The sequence below is a fragment of the Apaloderma vittatum genome, unplaced genomic scaffold (assembly GCF_000703405.1).
Source record: "Apaloderma vittatum isolate BGI_N311 unplaced genomic scaffold, ASM70340v1 scaffold9707, whole genome shotgun sequence".
NCBI classification, from domain to species: Eukaryota; Metazoa; Chordata; class Aves; order Trogoniformes; family Trogonidae; genus Apaloderma; species Apaloderma vittatum.
The window spans coordinates 65,799-80,470 of NW_009727839.1; the positions used below are offsets into that span (position 1 = coordinate 65,799).

The 14,672-nt window shown below is 36.5% G+C and overlaps 1 protein-coding gene across 1 annotated transcript in view; it reads right to left on the reverse strand.

The window, feature by feature from the left end:
- LOC104277253 (dynein heavy chain 5, axonemal-like) overlaps positions 1-14,672 on the reverse strand; it is a 126,283-nt gene that overhangs the window by 34,152 nt on the left and 77,459 nt on the right. The window contains 8 exon segments of the mRNA XM_009873837.1: positions 68-271; positions 3,143-3,319; positions 3,584-3,698; positions 5,245-5,476; positions 6,074-6,341; positions 7,098-7,251; positions 9,885-10,015; positions 12,064-12,236. Of these exon segments, the coding sequence (XP_009872139.1) occupies positions 68-271; positions 3,143-3,319; positions 3,584-3,698; positions 5,245-5,476; positions 6,074-6,341; positions 7,098-7,251; positions 9,885-10,015; positions 12,064-12,236 (1,454 nt within the window).

Below are 14,672 nucleotides of genomic sequence, written 5' to 3' on the forward strand. Positions count from 1 at the left end.
TAAAGAAAACATGATCCCCTATTTTCTTAAATTAAGAAAAATATTAAGAAGAAGGTCAGACAAGCACCTGTAGGTTCTGTAAGAAGTTTCCTGCTGTCATCAGTTTCAAAGATTCTTGCCATGATGGGATAGTACAGCATTTCTCCTGATCAATTTTCACATTGTTCACTTTTCGCTGGAAGAGCAGTAACACACAGTCCATGATACGCATAATGAGGTGAGGAGGTCGGCCCAGTGTGCGGACAGTGGCAATATCTGCAGGTTTTATGGTCTACGAATTTAAAACAAAGGATAAAGTAACTACTTAATAAGATATAGACCACAAGCTCAGTAACAGTATTAATCCATTGGAGAAGAAAAATACTATTCATATTACTTTCGATTGAAAATAAGTTTACCTCTAAAAAGCATGAAGCTAGAAGGATCCTCCAACCAGATTTTCACTACTACCTTCTAGCAACTACTAAGAAACCTCAGCTCAGCAACCTCCATAGCAGCACCTAAAAACTTAAAATTACCATGCATGTTTTTGACAAAACAAACAGCAAAACAAAAGCATCGTAAAATTTTGCCTATTTTTTAAAAAATGTAAACCTATTGACCAGAAACTGAATCTAGAAAGGAAAATACATTCTGTTGATATTTAGCAACCAAAGGAGAATTAAGAAAACTACTGAGAGGGCCTAATACATGTACAGATTTGGAATCATAGAATGCCTTGGGTTGGAATGGAGCTTCAAAGGTCATCTAGTCCAACCACCCTGCAGTGAGCAGGGACATCTTTAACTAGATAAGGTTGCTCAGAGCCCCATCAAGTCTGACCTTTAATACTCAACTACCAAACATATTAACTGGCCCACTCTTATGACGGCCATGATTTGTTTTGTTTATTCATGGGCAGTTTAACTAGCCCAATCACATGACAGAGACAAACAGTATGCAAAAAAAAGGTGTTATGACACGTTGCTTCTAGCCTAGCACATGCTTCACTGGGAACTCATAAAAGAATATTTTAACTCCTTGCATTTATACCTCAAGAAAGGATTTGTAAATTAACGCAGATTATCCTGATCACCTTCCTTCAGCCCGCCTGCTGTTTCCCTTCTGTATTTCATTGCCTGTTGGATTCAGTGTGCACCTGATAAACTCAGCTGAGTTTTTCCATATACCTCTGTGGAAACTTTAACCATTGCTTCTTGATGCCTTTAGGAAATTTAGCGCAGCCCTTTTTGTTATCATCCAAATCATGACAAAAGTTGCCCTTAATTTCAGTTTATTCATTTACTTATTTCTAGTTGTGCATTTAATGTGCCAATTTTATTACAGGGCAAAGTGTAATTAAGTTTTATTTCCCTTTGACAATTCTTACTCCAACTTTAAAAAAATAATCTCATGTTTAAAAAAGCTTATAAACTGTTCTGTAGCTACATTTTCTCTTAACATAGCATGTAGCAATCCTAACTTGTGTAAAAAATGGAGTGAAATAACCAACCACAGGTGGGGTTTTTTTGCAAATATTTTAATAGACCTTTGTCTACACAGCAGGCAGAATGCCATTATAGGAAACTCTAGCTGGAAACATGCAAAGATTTAGCCCTATACAGGCTCATACAGAGAATTTTCTTGCTTAAAGGAGTTTCTGAATGAATGAATGCACGCTGAGAACTGATATGCAGGCTGACAGGCTCACTTTTGTAATTTTTCTTTCCCCTTTAGACACAGGCAAAGCAATGTATTATAGCAAATGCATGAATTTCAAGCCCAACTATCTATCCCTGTTGTGAAGTCTCATCATAATGGTAGTGTAGCTTTACCTTGAAACTAGGTTTTCATTTATTAGAATCCAAAACTTCAAGAAAAGCAGTACTGTTTTGGTTTGGTAGCTTTAGGAACAACGAAAAGGTAAGCTGTAGCAAGATGCACGAGTGGACACAGGACACTGGTGCTCTTTTCATACCTCAGACACAGCCCAGTTGGCATTGTTTATTTATGCACTTCTCAGAATGTCCACCTCTGGGTTTTGACTTTTTTAAAGTGTCTCTGGTAGCTAACTCTCATGATCTTATGACCCAGACCATCTCTCTTATTCCCCTCTGATTAGTTGTCATGTGGTTAGCCTTCATTTCGGCATTTCCACTCTGCCCTTCAAAAATCATGGCAGTCAGAGACTGTTAAGCATCTCTCTCACACACAGTGAAGTCATACATTCAGAAGATCCATGAAAACTTATTTATACCAGATTTCTAAGAGTCAAATTCAAAGGAACCTCACAATAGTCTTTAATCGTCACAGCTGTTGGCAGTCTCTCAAGTGGAAAGGAAAACCGTCCAGTAAATCTACGTAAAAACCTTTGAGATTTATCTATCCTTCAGGTTTTCACTTATGATGCCAGCTCATTGCTAGTCTCTGATATTAGGTTCACTTCAGATCCCACTACTGCTGTTTATGACAGAAATGCCTTGAGGGACATTCTTTTACACAATCAGCTGAACAGATATTAAAAACAAAACAAAAAAACAACTATGCAAGATCAACAAAAAGTATTTTTTTTTCTTCACTAATGATGCATCATGTAAAGGTATAAGCAGAATGTTATCATTTTATTAAAAAGGCTTTACCAAAAAAGTATGTTTAAAGATGTGAAGTCACATGGTTAACACTAGAAATCTTGGTAATGCCACAATTCATAGGAAATTTTGTTTTTTAAGAGAAGGCGGCAGAAAAGAGTGGATTAGCTTATTCAAAACACAATTCATCAGTCAAAACTTAAACCAGGAGTTTTAAATTTGGATGGAACTATAACTGGTTTTACATAGAAGGCACTTTTTCATTCATTGCACACAAGCTGGTTCACAACATTCAATTACTGGTCTCATATCAATCTGCAGCACATCATATCAACTATAGTTTCAAATGAAAGTTAAAATTTGTCCTTTTCTGAAAAACTGCCTATTCTGGATTTGGTACATGAGTGAAAAAAAACCAAAACTTAAACTAAAAAGCCTCAAAATATGTATATTTATTTACACATATTTTCTGCCAACTGATGAGTTATGCACCTATGATCTTTTTTTTTTTTTTTTTCCAAAGAAGCCCATCTTCCTCACAGTGAAATAATGTTATATATGGTCCGAGTACTAACCTGTAAGGCTGCTTCTGCCTCTTCTAAAGCAGGTTTAGCAGCTGCCAACTTCTCTTCAGCAATGGCTTTGTCAACTGAGATACTATCCACAATAGCCTGAGCTTTGTCTTTTACTTTCTGAACTTCACCCTTGACCTTCTCAGCAGCCTGTGCTTTTACAGTAACTTCTTTCAATACCTAGAATGTGAGAATACCCACATGACAAATGTTAGAGAAAACACCTAGTTGGAAGAACATATTAATTTTTGTTGTGAAATTTTATCTGTTAAATTCCAGAACCAGAAAACTCAAAACAAGATGACTTTTGCCACTGTTTTAAGTATCCAAGGTCCCATTTTTTCCAACACTTAGCTACCTTTTACTTTATTGATCTTTTAAAACAAATAAAATAAAAAGAGGGGAAAACATCAAGCAGCAGTACACTTTGAAGTCTCTACATACCATGTCAGCTTTTTCATTGGCAATTTGAAGTTCCTTTTCTTTTACCTCTAGCTCTCTGCTTAGAGCAGCCACTGACTCAGAGGCCTCTTTCAATTTTTCCAGTCCAGTATTCATTCTGGAATTAAAAAGCAAAATAAGAAACCTTTAATTCTCCATGCAATTTACACTCTGCTCTCCAAATTATTCCATTGATGGAATGAAACCCATCAATCAGAACGAACACTAGCAAAAGATGTTTTACACCAAAAATAAAACTGGGGCAAGAACTTTGACACAAGTGTCTGATGCCTTCAGAATTAAGAAACTGAAGAATAAAGAATTACATGAAGAGAGTCTGTAGCTTGAAATTTTACCCACTTCTAACTCCACAAGCATGTCTTTATCATTACGTAAAAATACTACATGTTGTTTCCATATATCATCATCACTGTTGAGCTCCAACCTGATAATCAAAGGACTGAGTTCTATACAGCAGAAAGCATGTTTGGTTACTAGGATCCTGAGAACTATCTCAAATGACTATTTCTTGTTGGAGGAAAAGGATGCTGAAAAGGTTAATAAATTAAAAACAAACAAAAAATTAAGACTAACCAAAAGAGAGCAACAGAAAAATAGCATTAAGACAACACTTGTCTCATTCAGCATTAAAATGCCCCTAAAACAGTGCTTTTTGTCTACTCAAAAGGAAGCCCTTACCTGGGGCTTCTCAGACAAGTTTAAGGGGACTGTACAGAGGCTGCGATTGCAAAGGCTAAGCAAAGCTAAACAGATACAGGAGAAGAGATAAAGGAGTAACATCTGCCAAAGCAAATCAGACTATGCAACTACAGTTAAGTGAAACAAATCAATATGCATCAACTGATCTGCTACCTTTAAGGCATCATAAGGTAGAAACCAAGATCCAGGCATCTGTTTTACAGGTGGTCACCCATAACATAACTACTGACTTCTAACTCAATTTGGCTTTGAAGCCAAAGAATGTTTCAAAGTGAAGGAAACTAGTTTTGAGTTTTTCTTAAAGGCTTCCAAGCTCTTTGTGCCAATCTTTCAAAAATGAGAAGAAAGTTTGTCTTAAGGATGATACCAGTTGATACACTAAATGTTAATTTTACATTCTGTTTGAGTATTTCTGACATGAGGATCATTCTGCAAATAGAATTCTGAACAGGAGGATGAATATATCAAAACCACTTTAATAATCTGCAAGTAAAAAGCTAAGCAGCTTACATTAGGCTCTAGGACTACAAACACAAAAATTGCAATGATATTTCATATATAGACATATCAAGAGGATACAAACAAAAGTTTCTCTCTTGTAAATTAAACACTGCTGTGAATATATTATGAAATTATATGCAGATGTTTTCTTTTACTCATTAAAAATACATAGAAATATTTATATTCATCTTTTCTTGCCACCACTTTGTTTTTCACACATCACTACTCTTTTTCCCCCTTAAAAATTTATACTCCTTAACTTATAGGTCAACAGCAACTAAAATATTTGATCAAGTTACACTTGTACATAATTTTAGGATTTTTTTTTAAATAATCATTTTACTGCGCAAAGAGACAAACCATGCATTGAAATAAAACGTATTAGAATACACCTATCTGGGGAAGAAAATTGCAGAAAGACAGCAGTAAACTGAGCAGTTTACCTGTTTGCTAACAACTGCACTTCAGCATGCTTCTCTTTGTATGTGGTTTTATATCCTTGAATAAAGGACAGGTAAGATTTGGGAGTCACATGTGTAGAACGTCTGTATCTTTGAAAGTAATCAGAACACTTCTCTGCCACTCCATCCTGGAACGAGCCCATACACTGCTCAATTTCTCTCTTTATATCAGCGCTGCAGTCCATATCAAATGAAGACAGGAAATGTTCAGATACTTAGGAAAGAAAGGAAAACAGAAATGTAAGTCAACATTCTGAAGAAAACTCTTAAAAATAAGGCAATATAAAACATGTCAGTGCATACTATGTCAGCTTTCACCCAGCTTCTGAAACCCCAGTCTTTTTCACTCTCTACCATCAGATTCTTAACATTATCCCATGCTGCTCAGTAAAAAGTATAGCCAGGCATCTGGTATTCTTTCTCTTCCAAAGCGTGCAACTCCTTTTTCTCTCTGAAGCTGTCTGTGAGCTACCACGGATTGAGTAATCACAGCCTTCCACTGTATGCCTGATCATAGGCACAGTCACTAATAATCTCTTCCTTTGGCAGCATTTTGCCTTTTTTACTAATAATGCCTTTAAGCCATCTTCAAGCAGAATTTTTCTCCAATCTGTGTTCACAGACTTTCCTCTGTTAGAAATATTTCAACAGTTTAATACAGCAAGCTTTAAAGAAGAAAACATCTACATGAAATTTTAGAACTGAATAAGCTTCTTCTGTCAGTGTGCCGGCAAAAATCAAAGCTATTAAAATAACTTCATGACAACAAATCAGAAAATTAAATATCCGCAAAGACAAGCACTACACCTACCTGCCACTAGAGCATCCTTTGGCCACCGGCTGAACCAATCTATAGTGCATCCAGAAATGAGAGCAGGGAACTTCAGGGACCTATTTCGGAATTTTTCACCTACCGGTGAAAAGCAAAGGACCACATGAAGATTCTGACGGACTCTAGTCATGAAATAGTCATACAGAACCTCACTGGTTGTAGGTCTACGTGGATGTTCCTTTTTGAAGATGGGTATGAGGTCACTAATGATCTCATCTACTTCATCACGTGCAAATAAGTTTGACACCTTTGAGAAAAAGGAAGATTTTTTTTTTCAGGTTTTATGAGATGATCCAAAAAAAAAAAAAAGAGCACATAGCATAAAGTTTACTTAACACAGAGCATTTCAGGTAGGGATATACATTTCAGAAACAGAAGTTATTAGGACCCACCCTTCTTTAAACCAGAACCAGAACCTAACGTGTTTCCATTAAACACATTGAAATCTAACTTGCTGCGAAAGAAAAACTCATTCTCGCATGTGAAAAACAAAAAATCCACATACAATGGCTCTGCTTTCTTCTCTTAGTATTCTAATAACTAGTTTCAAAGTAATTTCTACACATCATTGAAATAATAAATAGAGACAATCCTATTCATTCTAGACATAAATTTACCTTATAAAAGAATAACTGTACACTACTGAGATATTTAATTTGACAGACAATTCTGTTAAACTTCAGTGATGTTCCCCAAGTCACAAATTGTTTAGCTATTCTCGTGTCCCTGACAGCCTGTCAACACATTTGACTGGGTCTGACACAATTCAATCTCTCTGTATGGAATGATGATGCTCATTCTTAATTTTATGATAGCTTTGTCTCACTCTAACCAATACAATGATTTTTTCCTTTTTATTTTATACTGTAATGATAAAAAGCACTTGAGTTTTAGCTTGTGAAAGTGTGTCCATTGACATGAAACATTCAAATAAATTTGGTTATTTTACTTCAGATTTATAAAACTTAAAAAGCAGAAAAACTATCATGAGAAGGCATCTTACCTCTCCTGAGGATAAAACATTGTTCAGGTATTCCAAGAAAGACTCATCTTTGACCTCATTGTCTGTAAAAAGAAAACAGATGCCTTTGCCTTGTAGTCCTGCTGTTCTGTACAAGAGCTTCAGATCTTCCATCAAGTTTAAAGTGTTGTACGATCTACAAAAAAGGACAGTTGTACTACTATTCATTCTTTTTAAAAGGCTATCTGATTAAAAGAGAAAGAAGGATAAAATATGAGTCAGAAACAATCTCCTGCAATTTAAGGCAAAAAGATGCCATTGTTCAAGAATCTTCATTTAGATTATGAGGAAATATACAGCTCATTTCTAAGTTTCACATTAAATACCTAATCCAATCTTCTTTTCCCTGCTCCCTTTTTCACCTCCCACATCAATCAATAACACAATCATGCTCCCCAAACCCACTAAAAAATCCAAAGTCAACCAAAAAAAAAAATCCAAAACCTCAAGTCACCTATTTCTGTTTTGCTAGCAAAAGTGAAAGGACAGACAGGTGGTGTCTCACAGAATTTTGTCATGTGCTGGGTGCAGTAAAATACTTTAGATCTCATTGACTAATTAAAAAACTCAAACTAGCTCGCCCTTCTGGTGAAAATCATCATTATGGTGGCATTCACAGTTTTACAGAAAGAGAGTAGCAGCAAACTAAGGGATAAAAGAACATTAAAATTATTAGGCAAGTTGTGGTGGCTTGATCTTGGTACCTGCAGAGTTGTTTCTCTCACATATTCCCACTCCTCTCTTTCAGCTGCTGTTGCACAGCAGCTTTTTCTCTCATTCTTAAATATTTTATTGCAGAGACATTACCATCACTGATGAGCTCAGCCTTGTCCAGCAGCATGTCCGTCTTAGAGCCAGCTGGCCTTGGCTCTATCGGACATGGGGGAAGCTTCTGGCACCTTGTCACAGAAGCCACCCCTGCAGCCCTCCCTCCTCTGAATCCTTGCCATGGAAACCCAATACACAAGGTTATACTGCAATGATCCCTCCAGTCGAATAAAGAACTGTAATACAAGCTGAGGCTTCTAGGACACTCCCTGGGAATTCAAATAGAAGTGGCTGCATGTGATTATATTTCTTATATAACCATAATGATCTCAGGTATGACCGGAAGTATCAGAAATTATACAATGGTTCCTCATTACTAGGGAGGAGTTCAGTCATAAACATCAGGTTTATGACTTTTTTCTTGATGATTAAGAAATTTTTTGTGTTTCAGCAAAGATATCATAATCACCAAGATAATGTTGCATAAACATGCATACATGTGTTTATAAACACACGTCAAATGCAAAGACGTCACTAAAATTAGAAATGAACACAGAGTAGACACAAATACTCTATGCTTTTTTGTTTCAGGTGAAGAGGAAAATTAGAACTGGAAGAGATGTTTAGTTAATCACTCAAAAAATACTGACCTGAAAAACATACTTTAAGTTATACACACTGAGTTAGCAATATGACTGTCATCTACCTTGGTGAACTAGGTGAAAACATTTAAAATCCAACTATAACTATCTTTAAGAACTCACAGAAGAGGAAATTTTGGAATAACAGAGGGCAAATTATTCCATCCAAGAAAGATTCAATATTTTCCCATTATGTATTTTAGTACTAATTATTAGATGTGGTTTAGATCAACACTTAAGGTTAGAAAAGCATCAGTTCACAACTCTACACTTGCTTGTTGCCACACTTTGGAGAACACCAAGGGGTTTGCAAAGCAGGATTATGTTTTATCAGAATGTTTGATGAGTCTTTCCTAAAATCATGTTTATTCAAATTTTCACTCAGTTTATTCTTGATCATAGTTTCTTAATTTCACCAGATGCACATAGTGGGTTTACAAGACTTCAGATATAAGGGTTCCCCAGATCTTTTCTGGACTTTTTTTATCATGGGCTTTATATAGGCCTTCTCATGATCCTCAGGTATCAAGGCAACTTTAAGCAGGAAGATGCACATCACTTTCTTATATCAGTATTTCACTCTTCAGTGGCTTCCTAATTTTTTCTGAACATCATTTCTATTTCAGATAGACCCTCTCTTCAGATCCTCGCCAAGAGGCGTTCTCACATATGAATCTACAATTTCTTCTGCAGCCAACATAGTTGCAAAAGAATTAAAATAATTTAGCTACTCTACAATGACGCCTTATTCTAGTGCCAAAATATTTCCTGATCATTGACTGGTCTTACCAACAATTCTAAAATATTCAGAGGAGAATTTACAATTCATTTGTTGTATCTTTTGTGAGTTATCCCTAAAGAAACTACATTGGGATTGAACAATATGAAATAAGACAAGAAGCAATTGGAAAAGATGGTCAAAATACTGACATATGTGTAAGATCTACCAAATTAATGGGAAAGGATGAGGATTCCACCTCCTCACACAGGTGTTCCTTCAAATACTACAAGATAAACTCATAAAGGCATTATGGATAGACACCACTTCCAAATGCTTCCAGTACAGTTGAGTGTACTACAGAAAGACACAGAGAAAAGATAAAGTGACACCACCAGTATTCCCTCTCATTCTGTGAAACACATGAAACAGTTTACTACTCCAAAGACACTAAAGCTCAGACTTACTGCCTAGCAAATTTAGTTAGTCTCAAATGATCTTCATGTCTTCCCACTCTAGCTAGCAGCGCTCAGCCTACACTAAACTTGTTTTTTCTCCCACTGTAAAACAAGAGCCTGTTTTATTTATAGAAAGAATTCAAACACCAAGTACTTATTTACATAAATTATGATTAATGCTCACCTTGTTAACATTATCTGGAACATATCATACCCAGCTATGAAAGATGCCAGTCTTGTCAAGCTCTGCTTTCCCGAGCCACCAACTCCAACTAAAAGAGCATTTCCACGAGGAGTGCGAATCACACGTGAAATCTGTGTAAGATCACGGTTATTTAGTGCTGCAATTTGTAAAAGCTGCACATCCAAAAATCCTGTGCTACTGCAGTAATAAAGTTGTATTAGAAATGCAGAACAAATTAAAATTTTAGGGCTTAATTAAGGGGTTCTATACTACTATTGTATATTTTAGACAGTTGCACTTCTCAATGTTTTCTGTAAACCTTCCAATAATATAGCAACCTTCTGATCACTATGAATTTGCATTTATCAATAGCACTCCATCTCACAGTGCCACAAAGCACAAGTAAATCTCAGCTGTGATTTGTTAGTCATATACTGTCATAATATGACAGATTATTGATATTGGGAAGGAAATAATTTCCTCAATATCAGTATTGTCTGCAGCAGGTAGTAACACTGCCTTCATAATCATACTTAAGCTCCTACTTTATTTGATTATAAAAACACACAATACAAGTATGAATATTTGGTCACAGTGGAAAATCTCCCAGATAGATCTCCCTTTCTGTCCCACTTCATTATTTACCTTTTAAAGAAAAAAGCAGTAGTTATCTGCTACTCCACATTTCCAATCAATTCAGGACAGCGCAATGTAAACAAACAGACTCTTTTTAATTGAGAGCATTAAAAAAAATCAGCAATAACTGTTTGCCTGCATTAATTTCCCAAACAGCATGAAGCTACTTGCCTCTCAAAGGCAAGGTAACACCAACCAGCTGTTTAACAGCTGGTTGCCTCTGAATGGACAACGATGCAGAGTGTTGGATCCTGTTACTATCTTGGACATCCCCTCTGATGCCCCTAGAACACCGCCACGCCAGTAAGCAGCCTGGGATACTTATTTGCTTCCCTTTTCTCTAACATAACTTTTTTATCTTCAAGACAGTTTCCTGCAGTTTAAAACCCATATATTTTACATATTGAGTGCAATGTACTTGTTGTTTTTCACAGGTTAATATTTTATAAGCAAAGACAAAAATCAAGCAAAGATTTATTCTAAGCACATTTAGAAATTAACCAGAGAAAGAAACATATGTTTACACAACACTTTTGGAATATTGCTGATCACTTCTATTATGGCTACTAGGTCTTTTTTCAGGCAGAGGCACATAAACTATAAACTGGAAGTTTCATTCTCATTAAGATATTCCTCAGCTTTAACTCATTTGAGTCATACTATGTCAGTTCAGATCAGGCATTACCTTAACTGTGCTTACCTAGCTTTCTTTTAGAAACTGTCCCAAGTCTAGCTAATGCATAAAGCTCAGATCTATATGGCTGTAAACACTGCTTTTAAGAACATGGGATCAGAGAAGCACTACATATTCATTTTATCCAAGTGAAAATTAAGATAACGTTGCAGGCATTTGCAAGCTAACTACCACAAGAAGAGATTCTTGATGACAGGTTGCTATGTCTTTTATTGGTACAATCCAATATTTGGTTCTTTAACAATTTATGGTAAGAAATACAGATGATGTCACTGTGTGACTGAGAAAAAATAGGCGGGTTAGTTTATTTGTTTGTTGGGGTTTTTTTTTTAAAAAAAGCTTCTCCTTTGTATGCAGCCTATTCTACATTGACAATCCTATCAGGTTGTACTGTGCTAAAAATTATGGTCAGCTCCAATGCATATTCAAAGGAATTTTAAAAGTGAGCATAATGGGGATCTACAAAGGAATTTTGAAATACCTTTATTCCTACTCTGCTATACTATGCCTTCATAATAAACCAATTACGTCCTAAGCTGAATTTCATTTGACTCACTCCAATAAAGAATAAGAGCTCTCAGAATAATTATCAAGACGAAAGGTTGAAACAGGTTAGGACCATGACCTCACCTGACATAAAGATAGATAATAAAGAAGAGTTTCATCTAGAGCATTTTCAGAAAAGTTGAGTTTTGATACCTTGTCACAGAGTGACAGGAAACATTTGCCAGCAATAAATTACTTGCTTCAGTTTTAGAAGTAATTTACCTTGATTTAATCATTCCTCCACTCATAGGTACTGAGGGCAAAGGAACAGTAACAACAACTGATAATCAAGTAAGATTGTACCTTGATTAAATGAATCATAGCATCCTCAAAGAAAACCATATCCATTCCAGTACCACGGACATTCTCGTTGTATCTTTGTAGAAACATATTTAAACGATCCCGTAGCTGATGAAAGGAGTAAATTGGCTCATAGATTTTGGGAATGTCTAAATCAATGACCTCTGATTGGTCACCTAGAACAAAAAGCAAGTAACAAAACCTTAGCAGCTTAAACGATTGACAAAGGCTTAATGTGGGGATGAGGAAGTGAAGGTAATAAGTTTTTTAACCACCCAGAACCAAGTTTATTATACATAATATCATATATCATGACAAGTGGAGTTCCTCAGGGGTCTGTTCTGGGTCCAGTGCTGTTCCACGTCTTTGTCAGTGACCTGGACAATGGCATTGAGTACACTCTCAGCAAGTTTGCCGACGACACCAAGCTGTGTGGTGAAGTGGACCGACTTGAGGGAAGAGATGCCATCCAGAGGGACCTCAACAGGCTTGAGAAATGGGCCAGTGCAAACTGCATGAGGTTCAGTAATTCAAAAGTGCAAGGTCCTGCACCTGAGTCAGGCCAATCCTGGGTACAAATACAAACTGGGCACAGAGTGGGTTGGAAGTAGCCCTGAAGAGAATGATTTGGGGGTGTTGATAGATGAGAAGCTCAGCAGGAGCCAGCAGTGCACTCATGCAGCCCAGAAGGCCAACCGTGTCCTGGGATGCATCAAGAGGAGTGTGGCCAGCAGATCAAGAGAGGTGATTCTCCCACTTTACTCTGCTCTTGTGAGACCCCATCTCAAATACTGTGTCCAGTTCTGGAGTCCCCACCATAAGAGAGATATGGATCTGTTGGAACAAGTTCAGATGAGGGCCACAAAGATGATCCAGGGGCTGGAGCACCTCTGCTATGAGGACAGGCTGTGGAAGCTGGGATTGTTCAGCCTGGAGAAAAGACTTCAGGGGGACCTTATAACTGCCTTTCAATACTTGAAAGGAACCTGTAGAAAAGCTGGAGAGGGACTTTTTACAAGAGTCTCCAGTGACAGGACAAGGGGAAACAGATTTAAATTGAAGGAGAATAGGTTTAGATTGGATCTTAGGAAGAAATTCTTCAGTATGAGAGTGGCAAGGCTCTGGAATAGATTGCCCAGAGAGGTTGTGGATGGCCCCGCCCTTGGGATGTTCAAGGCCAGGCTGGAGCCTTGAGCAACCTGATCTAATTAACCTCCCATGGCAGGCTGGTTGGATTTGATGATCTCTAAGGTCCCTTCCAACTTAAGACATTCTATGATTCTGTGATATTAGATACACAAATAAGGGCACTGCCTATACCCTGCCTACAAGGAACAGTCAGGTCCAGCCACTTAATTCTCAAAGACAAAACCATGAAAAACTAAGGAGCCTTCTTTCTCTACATCTGAAACTTGAATGATGAAAAACTGAAATTAACTTGGATATTAGAAGCAAAAGTAGCACCACAGAATGAAGGTAAATAATTACTGCAGTTAAAAATTGTAAATAATCTTTTTTTTGTAGAGAAAAAATAAGTTGATTAAATCATCACACTAGTCGAAAAAAAATTACTACTACAATTAATAATTACCACAACAACAAAAATATTTGCTGTGAAAAAGCATATACTTGTTTTATCAAGCAACCTGAAAGCCACAAGGAATTGAAAGCTCCTCACCACCCAAAGGGAAGGAGAAAATAGTGCTGCTGTCTAATCTTTCCATTCATAAGCATTAATCACCTTTAAAAGTGACATGACTTCATTAGTAAGAATTACTTGCAGGAAATAAAATCACGAAGAAGTTGAGGTTGGCAGGGACCTTTAGTTTTCCTCAAAAAATAGTAGTACACACAGTACAACTTTGCGTTTATTTACATATAGCTAAGTCCACTGATTTCAAGATTTCATGATCTATATGCTGCAGGTTACATTTCTCCAGCTACCATAGATGGGTCATTAATATAAGTGGTTTTGCTAAGCCTCCTCCTACTCACTAAAGAAATATATTATTCACAATATGATTTCTAACTGGTGGAATTAAAATCAATTAAAGAATTAATTCCAGTAAAATATGTATTTCCCTAATGCTTAGTAAAGCACTATAAGTCAGCAGAAAGGGAAGTAAAAGTAGGGGGAAAGCAACCGAGCCATACTGCATTTAGAATATCTGTAGTATTTTTGCTCATTTTTGGTTTTGATCCATTTCTTTCTTGCATATTTTGATCTTAGAAATTAGCAGTGGACCAACAATCACGTAGCTTCCAAGAAAACAAAACAAACAAAAAATATATAAAAAAAAAAAGTCACCAAAACCTAAACATATATGTACATACCAACACCAGTTGAAGGGAATGGGCTGTTGCCACAGAACCAAACCAATCAAATAATGATTGATTCTCATTCAGCTGTGCTTTATATTTCATTCTGTGTCTGCATGAAGTAACCTTAATTTCAGAATCCTTTAGCTCTATATTGTTTCTACATATATGAACACTGCCTTTAGATTAAGATCCAGTTTCAAGGTGCAAAAAACACTAGTTAAACAAATGGAGAACTCTAGGGGGATACAAGTTTCTTGGAAATTGAACGAGATATTTAAACAACTTTGCTA